We start from the raw sequence: 15,115 nt of genomic DNA, 5'->3' as shown, positions 1-15,115 counted from the left end.
CTTTGAGAAGATTAATTCACCAGTGATACACGGTGGGGACTAGATGTAAGGCAACTTCAGGGTGTGGGAAGAGGTGAAGTACTAGGTAATTGGCATACGTCAACTATAGTCATAAAATGGGAGGATAACCATGGGGCAGAGAGACTGAGAACACAAGACTTTCGAAGGTGTGTTCCCACTAAATAATCTGAAGCTAAACTTAGCCCACAATTACATTTTGTCAATAATATGAAATTGCAAATCTTATCTTCCAGTCTTGAAAACAGATTAAAAAGTGAACTTAAATGTGTGCTGTCCCAAAGGATAATAAAGGTGTTGAATAACAGTAGGGAAAAAATGCCTTTAGTTCCTGTTTTATTACTACTTAAAACAAAATATGTCTGTATCAGACAGTTATTAAGTATTAATAAGATACACATTAAAATAATTATTTCCCCTAAAATGTTAAAGACGAGAGAACAGAAACTGTCCCTCCCACTTGGACTACTTTGTCCTTTGTGCTCACTGAAACACCTGCTCACCCTCCGTGCGCAGTCTCGGAGGCTGACCCTCCCGGGTGGCTGCATGCAGAAGCTGTTCTCCTTCTTTCGACTTTGCTCTTTTGAAGCCCCCTCACGCACCTACCACAGTACTTGAGCATTTTCTATTTAGAGGGTGAAGGCAGTAAAGACAAGAAGCCACTGGTTCCTCCTAAGGTATAGCACTCACTCTTGGAGTTGCTTTTTCTATTTTAATTTGCCTTAATCAATTATCAAGGAAATATGCCACACTCACAACATCATATCTATGTCGCTAGAGCATAAGAGAACAGCACACATGAACTGATCAGTTTACCTGTGGAAAAGGCCATGCCCAAGCACGTGTTGAAGCCAGTGATGGCCAGAATGTCATCAAAGCTGCCAGCAGCCATGAGTAAGGTCGGGACACCTTTTTCAACACCATAGCCCCCTTCCTGCAAAAGGAGCATTGAAGGCACCACCACAGCTGGAGACACAGCACCTAAGACAAAACTAAGCAGGCAGCACTTTAAATATTTATGATAGCATCTTATTCATTATTACTATTATTAGTGAAATTATAATAACCTCCACTCTTTCAGAGGTTACACTTTAGACAATTACAGTCTTTCAAAGGCAGTGAAGTCCCAAACAGAAACACACGCACACCTACAAGTTCTACAGAACACTTCTTCTGAGTGTGGCCATGGACAACTTGCGTTGGGACTACGCAGCCTGTCTGAAATCTGTATTTACGGCTGGTCTGGAAGACCTAATGGGGTGAGGCCCCAGGAATCTGCCTTCTATCTAAACAAAACATCCACGGCATGAGGTTTGAAAAACACGGCCACGGACTTTTTGGATTGGAATCCAGTGATGCGAGGCCTTCTATCAGGACCTGGCATATAAAAATCAGACAACAGATTAGAAGAGGAAGGCCATAGTGACAGTAACAGTGACATTGATAACGGCAGCAGTAGGATAGCAGCAAGCATTTATGAAGCTCACTATGTACCTAACACCATTTTAAGCACTTCACATATATTAACTAATTTAATCCTCACAACCACCCTATGAGGTAGCTACAATCATTATCTTTGTTTTGCAAATGAGGAAATGGAGGCACAAAGAGATTAGGTAATTTGCCGAAGATCACATACTGGAAAGTCAGAGCCGAGATTTGAATCTAGGCAGTATAGCTCGAGAGTCTTAACCGTGAGAAGTAAGTAGTTCTTACTTCTTGCCTACTTATCAGCACCAAATTATTATTATTTTTTTTAAAGATTGGCACCTGTGCTAACATCTGTTGCCAATCTTTTCTTTTTTCTCCCCAAAGCCCCCCAGTACATAGTTGTAGATTGTAGTTGTAAGTGCCTCAGGCTGTGCTATATGGGACGCCAATGCCACCTCAACATGAGCCGTGGGGCTGGCCCCAACACCAAATTCTTACCAAGTACTTTCATATTTATTTACTTCTTATGGCTCTTAAATCTTAGAAGTAGGAACCGGGGGCTGTCCCAGTGGCACAGTGGTTGACTTCATGTGCTCTGCTTCGGCGGCCCAGAGTTTGCTGGTTCAGATCCTGGTGTGGACCTATATACTGCTCATCAAGCCATGCTGTGGTGGCATCCCACATAGAAGAACTAGAAGGATTTACAACTAGGATATACAACTATATCCTGGGCCTTTGGGGAGAAAAAAAAAGAAAAGAGGAAGCTTGGGAACAGATGTTAGCTCAGGGCCAATCTTCCTCACCAAAAAAGAAGAAGAAGAAGAAGAAGAAAGAACTAACAGCAGGAGGAAAATACAGCAGAACAGATAATCATAAGAGCCTGGTGAAAGGAGGAGGAGGCCTGTGCTAGGTGTGGATCACTGTTGAGCATTCGTTATCCTTTGTATGGACTTTGAGGAGAGATCTGGCATCTCTCACTGGCATGGAATCAGGCGTAGTAAAAGTCTATTACTTCCTCAATAGTTTAAATTATTATAAAACTGTCAAAGTTAGCACCTACAAAGACATACACTATATTTTGAAGTTATAATGTTTATATGCTGGTATATTAATAGTCATAATATTATGCTGGAATATCTGTATTGTATTTTCTGATATCCTTAAGAAAATATTATGCATTCACTTGTATAGCGTCAGAGAAAGTCCTAAATGTCCGTGTGTATTTTCATACGACAAAGAAAAATCATTACCCCAGTATAAATCCCCATTGCCACGGCAAACCCATTAGGAAGTGGGCAAGAAGAGCAGATGAGCATGCCTCCACAAGACAGGGACCCATGGCTAATCTTACACAGACACCCTTCAGCTTCCTCAGGGCCTGAAATATAAAAATAGACATACGAAATAACCCTCTAAAGACACACAGAGAGAATGACATTAAATGCTTTTTCTTCAGTGTTCAGACTGTCTGGATCATCCATCATGAATTTTCCAGGTAATGAGTTTTATTTAACAAACATTTCAGTGTTCTAAGTGTTTTAGAGTTGGCTTATTAGTCCTCATAGCAACCTATGACACAGGGGATAATATTATCATCATTGTTTAGATTTTCTCATCCAAAAAGGCACAAGTTAAAGCTGTTCTCCAAGATCATGAAATTAGTGAGTGGTGGAGCTTGGTTTGAGCTCGGCCAGGCTGCTTTCAGAGTCTGTGCTCATAACCTCCACACTAGCTGATCTAACCGTCTCGGTGTTGGCCATATGTATAATTTGTGGCCCCAAAATGAACCTGATGTCCTCAAGAACATTCATTCCTGCTTTCAAAAGCAAACACGAAAAAAGCACACTTTGAGACTCATTCTGTATGCTAGGCAGTTTTCTGAGCCAGCATAGTTAGCCCTAAACACTCGTATAGGGCTGTCCACACCAAAAATATGATGTCTTCTCTCTCACAACCCTTATTTATAACTACGGCCTGTATCTCTGTCAGAGAAAAGGGGAGCCTTTATTCTTGGTGCTGTCCCTAGATAGACAGTAACTCCACCTTTCTCCAAGAGAGAGTATGGGAACATCTTTTGGGGACAGTCCTGTATGAAATAAATTTCATTCTGTCGTTCTGAATGCTGTGCAAAGTGTCCACATCCATTTCCTAAAGCTCAGTCATTCTAAATACTTGCAATATTGGAAGAACAAAATTCCAAGTCAATAATTAGAAATTTATACTTCAATACCTGTGGATCAAGCCCAAGGCCAGCACGAACCAATATGACAGACAGTGCTATGCTTCTCAAAGCGGAAGACCACTTGTGCTTGATCTGTACATTATCATTGACGACAGGGATATTTCTGATGAGAAACCCAGCAAGCAGCATGCCTGGGATGGAGAAATCAAACAAATCTTTAGTTTTCAAATACAGAAAATATTTTCAGTACTTTAGATGTAGAAGAGACTATCCCAGGATTATAATCCCAGGAACCACTTCTTTTATGCTTAGTCCTTAGATGAAATTATGTCAAACTTTTAATGAAAAAAAAAATTACAGGAGCTAAGAAAAGGCTTTAATATGCAGATAAAAATGAAAGATTAGAATAATTAATAATTCATTAATAATTGAACCTGAAAGGGAGAAACAGGATGTAGTATTTGGGTAGAAAGTATGATCAAATTCTGAATATAAAATGTTTTAATACAAGGCCCAATTCAGTCATCTCTTTGTATGCAAACAGCAGAAAGATTCTAAAATTATTTACCATGTCAGATTACTTGAAATATCAATACCTATATGGGCTCTATTTTACCTATTTTCAAACCAGATAATTTAATAAAAAACATATAACCTGCTTTGCAAAGGCTTAGAAGTGAGTTATCATGAAATAGACATTGTTCTGTCATGTCAGCTGGTGACTCTTCTTTCATTCAGCCATTCAACATTTATCAAATGCCTTCGGTACTTTCGACACTATAGTAGGTATTAGAGATATTGCAATGAACAAAGGCTCAGTACTATCCCTCAACAAGCTTTCAGTCTATGGGGGCAACCTCAATTTTATGGAAGCATGAGGAGGCCTTATACAAGCTGAGACAAGGAAGGGTGAGTCAGCAGGGGCCAAAGAAGGGGAAGGGGAATGAAGAAGGGGCTGGAGAAGTTGAGAAGTTTCCGGGAGAAATAACAGTTTCTTCCAAGGTATGAAGAGAAAGTGTGACACATTCTGGGAACTGCAAGTAGTTGAGTGTGCCTGAGGAAGCTGGGTAGTTTGTGAGAGAATCCTGCCCTCCCTGATACCACATGCCCAGATAGGGGAAGGATTTCTCCTCAGAGACTGCAAGCCGTCCACACTCCGTTCTTCTCTAGCAGGACTCTTTTCTTACCACATCCTTATATGGACCACACTTCAAAGGACTAAATAAATTTACTAACTTTGGGTTGTTTTATATGTAAGCTATGAGAATAGAGATGAATTACAAGTATAGCTTTTTGTGACTTGTTCCAGACACCATTAGGCAAGGAAGCATCTCTTCCAGGCATTTCTCATTGCTGCCATTTAATCTAGAAGAAGTTATGAATTCTGCAGTCATGATCTTTCTAGAATTTTTGAAAGTAAGAACCAGCCTACAATAGCTGTTTTTAAAAGAATAATAATATATTTGCTCATGATAAAATTAAACCATGACAGACAATGTAAAGTGACCAGTACATGTCCTACCCCAAGTGCAACTTTCCAGCTTCATTCCCCAAAGGTTTCCACTGTCCAGAGTTTTCTGTGCCCTTCCAGAAAGTTTCTCTACCTATTAAAGCATGCTTCTCTGTGTGTGTGTACGTGTGCTCTTTTGCACTGGACACAAATGAGAGCACGTTTAAATACCATTGTATAATCTGTTTCTTTTCCACTTAACAATATATCGTGGACATATTCCCAATGATGCACATATATATTTGCCTTGTTTTTTTTTAATAGTTGGAATAGTTTCTCGTTGTGTGGAAGTACCATAATTTTTGGACTAAGTAAGGGACTTGAAGGAACTTTCCAGATTTTTCATTACAAACAGTGCTGAAATGAGCACAGTATTTATTAACTGCATGCCAGACCCTTACTCTACCCTGGTAATGCAGAGGCGAGCTACACCAACATGGTCCTTGTCCACATAGAGCTTACATATTTGTAGGTTTGTGCAAGTATATCCATAGGATAATTCTTAGCAGTGGAAATGTTAGGCTCCAGGGTACAGTGTATATCATTTTTATAGATATTAATGAATTACCAGCCAAAAATGCTGCACTAACCTTACATTTCATTAATTTGTCAACAGTTCTTTACTGAAACTTAAAATGTGAATCTAAACCAGCCCTAAATTGATTATAGCATATAACTACCTGAAATCAAAAGGAATAATAGTCTAATAAGAACTCACAAATATGTAGGAGTTTCTTTTGGAGTTTTGGAGGGGATGAAGGAGCATTTTTCATTTCTGAGATGAATGTACAAACAATTTCCCTGAGACAGTTCTGTTTGCCGATGGCCTCGGTTGATGTGGCCACCTGACTGTGATTAGGAAGGCGCCCCCTCTGGCCTCTGAGCCCCTGGGGGGGCCTTTCCCTTGGGTGTGGAGAAAAGAATACCTTCTTTGATAAGGAGTATTCTTCTTTCCTCCTTAATTTCTATTACGGAAATTTTTTAAAACATGCAAAAATTATCAATACATGGCCAATCTTATTTCATCTACTCTCAAGTTATTTTGAAGCAAATCATTATTGAAAAAAATTTCCAGCAACCCAGACCATCAGCAAAGGAAACAGTGTCCTAGGAAAGTTGTTTTCACATTCATTTTTGGAATAAAAAATGCTCCTTCATCCTCCATCTCTGGCAATTATTTCAATGAATTTTTAAAAATATGGAATAGGCAATCATCACACATGTCTGTCTTAACAAGTCTTCTTTATGGATTCAGATAATGTTTCAGTTTTAGATACTGGCCCTAATACGCTAAGAGCCAGTAAACTTCTGTCACAAGCGTACCACTATAGAAAGGGATGGTAAGATACATTACGTACGTGACTTTTAAGAATGATTTCAGTGACCTCAGGAGATTTCATGTAATCACAAAGCCCAAGGATTTATCATTTTGCAACATGTGTATTTTGCTTGTTGCAATAACAGGCATGGAGTGGAAAAGAGAAGGATGAGGTGTAAAGGGCATTTTCATGGCGTCTAGAACAGTAGTCCTCAACTTAGGTTGCATATTAGAATCACTGGGGAGCTTTTAAAAATTCTGATACCCAGGGCTACTCCATTCAATTAGTTCAGAATCTCTGGGGTGGGTCCCAGGCATCAGCTTTTTAAAAAATTTCCCAGATGATTCCTACGTGCAGCCAGGTTTGAAAACTTATGATTTTTCTGTGGAAAGTGTGGTCTTTGAGCTTATTAGAAAGGCAGAATCTCAGGCCTCACCCCAGACCTACTGAATTAGAGTCTGCATTTTAACAAGATCCAAGGTCATTCTCTGGATAATAAAGTGTGAGAAGCTCTGACTTTGATGCAGGGGTTAGTAAACATTTTCTGTAAAGGGCCATACAAGAAACACTGCAGGCTTTGTGGGCCACATGGTGTCTGTTATAAGCTCTCAGCCCTGCCATTGTAGTATAAAAGCAGCCACAGACAATATGTAAATGAATGAGCAGGAGTGTGTTCCAATAAGATCTTATTTACAAGAAGAGATGGTTTGCCAACCCTTTATCATAGCACACAGGCATATTTAGAAACAGCCCCCCTTTTGTTTTTGGTGAGGAAGATTTGCCCTGAGCTAACATCTGTGCCAAGCTTCCCCTATTTTGTATGTGGGACGCCACCACAGCATAGCTGACAAGGGTGTAGTCCACAGCCAAGACCGGAACCCACGAACCTGGGCCACCGAAGCAGAGTGCACCGAACTCAACCACTACACCACCGGGCTGGCCTAGAAACAACCCATTGTCATAATAATTCAATTAAAAACTTTAACAAAAAGCACCCATGATAAACAATATGAATTAAGTGAAATAACTTGAATTTTACCTAAATTGAAAAATATATTGGGAAACAGTGTAGAGTAAGATGTAAATAATTCTACTTCTTTTTACATTTAGTTTCAATTGCTCACCACAAATTCACAGGAAAATAATTTTGGTCTATGTTAACCAATCCTGAGGTCCTCACTAATAGAAAAAAATTTTTACTTAGGAAATGTGTGTGTGTGGGGGGGGGTCTGGTCCTGTGGCTGAGTGGTTAAGTTCATGCACTCTGCTTTGGCAGCCCAGGGTCTCACTGGTTCGCATCCTGTGCACTGACCTAGCACCGCTCATCAGGCCATGCTGAGGTGGCGTCCCACATAGAGGAACTGGAAGAACCGACAACTGGAATATACAACTATGTACTGGGGGGCCTTGAGGAGAAGAAGAAATGAAAAAAAAAAGAAGATTGGCAACAGATGTTAGCTGAGGGCCAATCTTTTAAAATAAAAAAAAGGAGATGTGTGCAAATATGCATGTGTAAAAGGTACATGGTTTTTAAATAAAACTTAATGATTTATAAATCTGTGAGAAATGGACACAAAATGTCTTTTGTGGTATACTGAAAGTAGTACACTGAAATTTTGTAATATGGAATTTTTAAAAGAAACATTAAAGATATAATACCTAGTTTTAAGACTAATTTTTACGTGTCATATCTGCACAGTTCTCATGGCCTCTGGAAGAATAGTTTTGTAATACATGTTGGAACTTCACTCATTTGTCAATGATGTGAGTGACTGACAACATATTAAGCCCTGGTCTGCAGCATTTGCTGATTTCTGTATTACAGATACTTCTACCAGGGCTGATGTTAACCTACCAACCTGACATCATTGAACGTGGAGCTGGGAACAGATGGGCAGTGACACACGGTGATATAGTATTTCCATAATCTCAAGAGGAGAGATAAGAGGAAAATGTAGTAAAATAATTAAGAAGTGATTGGTTTTGAGTATTGCTCTTGTGTTTAATGCAAGTTATTTAATTGTAAGTATATATAATTTAATTTTCAAATTGCTGTTTACCAACTGGCTCATAAAACTCATCACAATTTAACAATCAGCTTTAAGGGCCAGCACAGCAAATACAGAAATAGTTTATTCCTTTATTTCCCAAACTACTATTTTAAAAATATGATTTACTCTGAAGGACACAGGAAGTGTTTGGTACTTACCAAGAAGAGGAGGCAGTGGAGGCAACGTAGGTAACTTAATGAGCCCCAAAAGTTTCCCTCCAAAGATGGCACAATAGAACAGGATTATAATTCCAAATAGGTTTCCTCCAGGAAGACATTCACTGCCAGTAATTGACCACACTACAGCCCACAGAAGAACAAGGATGGTAACTGAAATAAACCAGGAAAACTTCTATCAATAAGTTGTCATATGTCGGTTTTGATATAATCTAAAAGTTTTTAAAAATAAATACTGAATACACATACAAATATTTATAACCATGTGTAAGTTTTGAAGAACACCAGTGATATGAACAACTGGGTAATTACCAACCATCTGAAGAAATAGGATATTACCAGTGCCTTGAAGGCAGCTCTGTGTTCCTCTTAATCCCATCCCCCATCGCCTTCCACACTGCTACAACTAATACCTTGAACTTTTTTTCTTTTTACTATTCCCTTATTATTCTTTTTAATTTTACTATAAATATATCAGTAGTTAATAAAAAGAGAAACAATCACTATCTTTAACCTCTTCACAGGAGCATGAGAATACTTGAACAACCACACTCCCCTATTTTAGCTCTGCCTTGAATTAAACATTATCATTGTTTCTCTTCTATGTTGACGTTTGTTTAGAATTACTCAGATACTTACCTTTTTGGGGGGGCCATCATTCATTGTGGCACCTCAAACCTTTCCTCTGGGACAATCATCTGGTTGCCTGAAGTATTTGCTTTAGTAGAGGCATTTCTGTTAGAATGCAAAATATGTTTCCCTGTTTCAAAAACCTTGTGTTCTACAAAATCAGACACTGAAAACAAAAAGACTTATGGGAAAAACAGAGTTGGAGCAGACGACCCAAAACTCAAAACTTGTGACCAAAGCACTAAAAAACAGTAACAATTCTAATACAGTATCAGCACAGTTAAATCTCTACTGACATCCGCATCTAAAGTCAGTCTCTTCTTTGCAGACTTAAACCCTGGAACCACACTTCCTTTTCCCCGAGATGTAGAATCTTGAGGGCATTTGCTTTAAATAGAGAGCAGCTCCATCAAAATCTTATGCAGATTGTAGCTTATTCATCAAACAAAGGTTTGTTTGTTTTTAACTGAGGGAAAAGTGTTGGCAGCTTCTTCACCTGTACTGCCAGCTTCTTCACCCACGTGTGGTTTCATTAGATAGCTTAACCTTGTGGGAAGTTTAAAAAGTCTTTGAAGCCCCTAAACCAGCTGCCCAAAAAGAAGGCACTTTCACAGAGATTTCAGCTTTTTAAAAGGTCCTCAAGTTGATAAGGCTTTATCTTTAATTGTAAGAAAACATCTATCTGATTTTTGTTTGTTTTCAATTCACTTTGTATTCACTTGCTATTGCTTGATGATGAAAAATACTAAGATGCCAGGAAAAATTATGTACAAAAATGCAAATTCCATCTGGCACTCACACAATACCCTATTTACCATCGCATAAGAGCTAATTTATGGTACAGAAACTCTCTGTAGCAAAGCATGTTATGTTTCTCATAAGGCTCTGTTGGTAGTAAATTCTTAGTTTTGTCTGAAATTATCTTCATTTTCATTCTTAAGACAGAGTTTTTCTGCATATACAATTCTAGGTTGAGAGTTACTTTCTCTCAGGTCCTTGAAAATATTACTCTTTGGCTTTCTGGCTTTCATTGCTGCTTTTACTTCTAATTTCTGCTTTTTTAGGGAATTCTTTTTCTTTGGCCGTTTTTAAGATCTTTTCCTTTTCTTTGGTTTTCTGCAATTTCAGTTTGATGTATTTAGGTATGACTTCCTTTCGGTTTGCTTGGGATTTAAGTTTTTCACTAATTCTGGAAAATTCTCAGTCTTCATTTCTTCAAATATTTCCTCTTCACCATTCTCTATTCTCTTTTTCTGGAACTAGGATTAGACAGTCATACTCTTCTCCATGTTGCTAGCCCTCATTTTCACATTTTCCATCTTTGTGTCAACTGCATTCTAGATAATCTCTTCAGATCTCTTACTAGTTCACCAATTCTCTTTTCACTTAACCCACTGCTTCATCTATCCACTGAGTTTTAAATTTCAATTACTGTACTATATCTTTCATTTCTAGAAATTCGACTTGGTCATTAGCAAAATGTTTGTTTATTTTTTAAAAATAGTTCCTTGTTTTGTACTTATATTTGCTATCTCCTCTTTAATTTCTTTACAGATACCAAAAATATTTTCTGTTCTATTTTCTGATAATGCAAATTTTTGAAATCTCTGTTTCCTTGTGCATGTTGTGATCTTTTAAAATTTGTTGTGACAGTGACCTCTTCCTTGAAACTTTACCTTTGGGGATTGTTGGAGCCTTAGGTTGAATGTGCGTTTTCCTGGATAGGATCTGCATTTGCTTCTACCATGTGCTTAGAAGCTTCCAATCTGGGATCACTTTTAGATCTATTTTCAGCTCGTGTTTTTTATGTGAATTTGGAGCACAGATCAGCAGGGAGTTACACATTTTTAGTGGGACGCTCCTCTCCCCCAGCCAGCACCATAGTTGAGATAGATGTGGGTGCAGGCCCCATCTGCAGCTGCCACGCTGGGCTCCAGCTTTGTGTGGGTGAGGGAGGACGAGTGCTCCTGAGACTTCTGCCCACCTGGACCAGCTCCAGCACGGCCCCCTATGCTCTCAGGGCCTCAGAATGACTCTCAAGCTCACAGGTGTTTTGCAGAAGCCTCCAGGGTGAAGGCCAGCTTGAGTACATATTTATCTCCTCTGCTCAGTTTGGTTTTGGTGTCCGATGACTTCCTGTTTTCTTCACAGAAAAAAGGTACATTTAAAAAGACTTAAAATACTGTTTTCATCTTGGCATAAGTGAGAGAATTGTTCACTGAATCTTGTCTACCATACTGCTAGAGACTGAATCTAATGCCCCAGTTTTTACATCCTCACAGAATTGTTCCTGATTTTCTAGGCTTATGATGATGTTACAATGAAATAAATAACTTAAGGCCTTCAGTATTTTCCAGTTGGCTATAGGGGCTGAAATTTCTATACAGTATTGAAGGTACAATGAGAAAGTAGGAATTACCAGCTACTAAATTTTACTGTATCACAGCATGAACCCGATTTTATACTAAATTCAGCAAGGTACTTTTCTACTTCAAGACCACTTTTAAAAAAAATCTCTAATTTTCCTTTCCTCTCCCATACTCAAAATTCAGTTCTAAATACACAGTAAATATATGTGTATAAGGTTTCTCTAAATCATCTTTAATTTAGTTAATAATTTACTTCTCATTTATGATTTTGGAAAATCATTTTTTCACATGTAAGATTGACTTCTTAAGACAAATACTTATGTATTCCGAATGGGCACAGGAAGGAATATAGGAAAAAGCCCTCTTGTGAGCCTCAGGAACAGAAGCACAGAAAACAAGAGAAGAGGTGCTCATACACGTGAGTCCACTTCTCAGGCAGCTGATGGACAACGATTATAGAACTCAAAACAGTGAGTCTCCAGACCACATCGTTCATTTACACCTTTCCTATGTCAATCTGTATCAGTTTTCCTGTAAATGTTTTAACTAGAATTTGAAGGGTAAAAGTTTAAAAACTTTTTAAATATAAATATAAATTATAAATAATAATTTGAAGGGTAAAAGTTTAAAAAAGTAATAAAAAGGACAGAAAAGGTATTAAATTATCTGTTGCCTTATCAACTAGTGTACATTTTGGATCCTGGTTTTCTCCATGTGTTTTAAATAAAGTTTGAGATTTTTTTCTCATGCTAGTTTAGAAAATTAACTAATTTCAGTAAAAACATATCCAGAGTCTAAAGTATAACATACCATTGTTCCAGTTGAGAATGGTAAAATGTCTTTCATTTTCATTTCGTGAGCTTCAGAGCTCACGAATGAATTACAACCATAAAGAAGTGAGTCTGATTTTTGAGTAAACATAACATCGAGAGCAAATGAGTTATATTCTTCAACATACTTACTTTGGGAGGCCATATATCTACTTCAATGACACTGTCATTCCTCAACACAGTTTTCTAAATTGTCTTTAAAGTTGCCTTTAAAGCACTTTTCAAATCCCTTCTCCTTTTTCATACTATACTACACATCCTCCACTATACACAATACACACACACGCGTACATACACACAGGTACATTCACACACTTCTTTTTTGAACAAAAAACAGCATTACTGAATCTGAACATCCATTTATTAATCAAAGTGATATCAGCTTAATGTTTGGCTGCCTCAAAAAACCAAATCCATTCCTAAAAGACAAATATACCCCAACTCTAACAATATCCAAAATTGTGCTGAGATAAATTCTCAAGGAAAAATCTTCCAAATATTTTGTTTTTTTAAAATTGAGATTCATAATAGTTTGTATCATTGTGAAATTTCAGTTGTACATTATTTCTTGTCTGTCACCACATAAGTGCTCCCCTTCATCTCGTGCCCACCCTCCAGCCCCCTTCCCCTGGTAACCACTGAACTATTTTCTTTGTCCGTGTGTTTGTTTATGTTCTGCATATAAGTGAAATCATATGGTGTTTGTCTTTCTTAGTCTGGCTTATTTCGCTTAGCAAATAATACCCTGCAGGTCCATCCATGTTGTTGCAAATGGGAAGATTTTGTCTTTTTTATAGCTTAGTAGTATTCCATTGTATATATGTACCACATCTTCTTTATCCAGTCATTGGTCGATGGGCACTTGGATTGTTTCCATGTTTGGCTATTGTGCATAGCGCTGCAATGAACACAGGGGTGCATATGTTACTTTGGATTGTTGATTTCAAGTTGTTTGGGTAGATACCCAGTAGTGGCATAGCTGGGTCACATGGTAGTTCTATTTTTAGTTTTTTGAGGAATCTCCATACTGTCTTGCATAGTGGCTGCACCAGTTTGCATTCCCGCCAGCAGTGGATGAGGGTTCCCTTTTCTCTACATCCTGTCCAACATTTGTTGTTTCTGGTCTTGGCAATTACAGCCATTCTGACTGGTGTAAGGAGATATCTCATTGTAGTTTTGATTTGTATTTCCCTAACAATTAGTGATGTTGAGCATCTTTTCACGTGCCTGTTGGTCATCTGTATATCTACCTTTGAAAATGTCTGTTCATATCCTCTGCCCACTTTTTGATCGGGTTGTTTGTTTTTTTTTGTTGAGGTGTGTGAGTTCTTTATGTACTTTGGATATCAACCCCTTGTTTGATAAATGATTTGCAAATATTTTCTCCTAGTTGGTGGGTTGTCTTTTCATTTTGTTGATGGTTTCCTTTGCTTTGTAGAAGCTTTTTAGTCTGATGTAGTCCCATTTGTTACCTTTTTCTTTTGTTCCCCTTACCCGAGTAGACACGGTATTCAAAAAGATGTGGCTAAGACCAAAGTCAAAGAGTGTACTGCCTGTTTTTTCTTGTAGGGGTTTTATGGTTTCAGTTCTTACATTCAAATCTTTAATCCATTTGGAGTTAATTTTTGTGTGTGGTGAAAGATAATGGTCTACTTTCATTCTCTTGCATGTAGCTGTCCAGTTTTCCCAACACCATTTATTGAAGAGACTTTCCTTTCTCCATTCTTTGCTCCTTTGTCAAAGATTAACTGTCCATAGATGTGTGGTTTTATTTCTGGGCTTTCAATTTTGATCCATTGATCTGTTTGTTTTGGTGCCACTACCATGCTGTTTTGATTACTGTAGCTTTGTAGTATGTTTTAAAGTCAGGGTTGTGATACCTCCAGCTTTGTTCTTTTTTCTCAGGATTGCTTTGGCTATTTGGGGTCTTTTGTTGTTTCATATAAATTTTTGAATTCTTTGTTCTATTTTTGTGAAGAATGTCATTGGGATTCTGATTGGGATTGCACTGAATCTGTAGATTGCTTTAGGTAGTATGGACATTTTGACTATGTTTCTTCTTCCAACCCATGTGCATGGAATATCTTTCCATTTCTTTACATCTTCCTCAATTTCTTTCAGTAATGACTTATAGTTTTCAGTGTACACATCTTTCACCTACTTGGTTAAGTTTATTTCTAGGTATTTTATTCTTTTTCTTGCAACTGTAAATGGGATTGTATTCTTGATTTCTTTTCCTGCTAGTTCATTGTTAGCGTATAGGAATGCAACTGATTTTTTAAAATTGATTTTGTACCCTGCAACTTTGCTGTAGTTGTTGATTATTTCTAGGAGTTTTCTGGTGGATTCTTTAGGGTTTTCTATATATAGAATCACATCATCTACAAATAGTGAAAGTTTCACTTCTTCCTTTCCAATTTGGATTCCTTTTCTTTTTATTGCCTAACTGCTCTGGCCAAAACCTCCAGTAATATGTGGAATAAGAGTGGTGAGAGTGGGCACCATTGTCTCGTTCCTGTTCTCAGAGGAATGTCTTTCAGTTTTTCCCCATTGAGTATGATGTTGGCTGTGGGTTTGTCATATATGGCCTTTATTATGT

The 15,115-nt window shown here is 37.9% G+C and overlaps 1 protein-coding gene across 20 annotated transcripts in view; it reads right to left on the bottom strand.

The window, feature by feature from the left end:
• SLC9B2 (solute carrier family 9 member B2) overlaps positions 1-15,115 on the bottom strand; it is a 60,138-nt gene that overhangs the window by 25,099 nt on the left and 19,924 nt on the right. For all 20 annotated transcript variants that reach the window (XR_011437475.1, XR_011437479.1, XR_002806917.2 and 17 more), the window contains 4 exons: positions 8,670-8,840; positions 3,680-3,822; positions 2,700-2,827; positions 835-1,010 (listed from right to left, as the gene is read on the bottom strand). Coding sequence is in view for 14 of the 20 variants with exons in the window: in XM_070263328.1 (XP_070119429.1) it covers positions 835-1,010; positions 2,700-2,827; positions 3,680-3,822; positions 8,670-8,840 (618 nt within the window). In the remaining 6 variants the exon portion in view is untranslated. The remainder of the gene's footprint in view (positions 1-834; positions 1,011-2,699; positions 2,828-3,679; positions 3,823-8,669; positions 8,841-15,115) is intronic.

Source organism: Equus caballus, chromosome 3 (assembly GCF_041296265.1).
Source record: "Equus caballus isolate H_3958 breed thoroughbred chromosome 3, TB-T2T, whole genome shotgun sequence".
In the NCBI taxonomy this organism is placed as follows: domain Eukaryota; kingdom Metazoa; phylum Chordata; class Mammalia; order Perissodactyla; family Equidae; genus Equus; species Equus caballus.
Note: the sequence above shows the minus strand (reverse complement) of the source record. Positions and strands in the feature narration are given on the sequence as shown.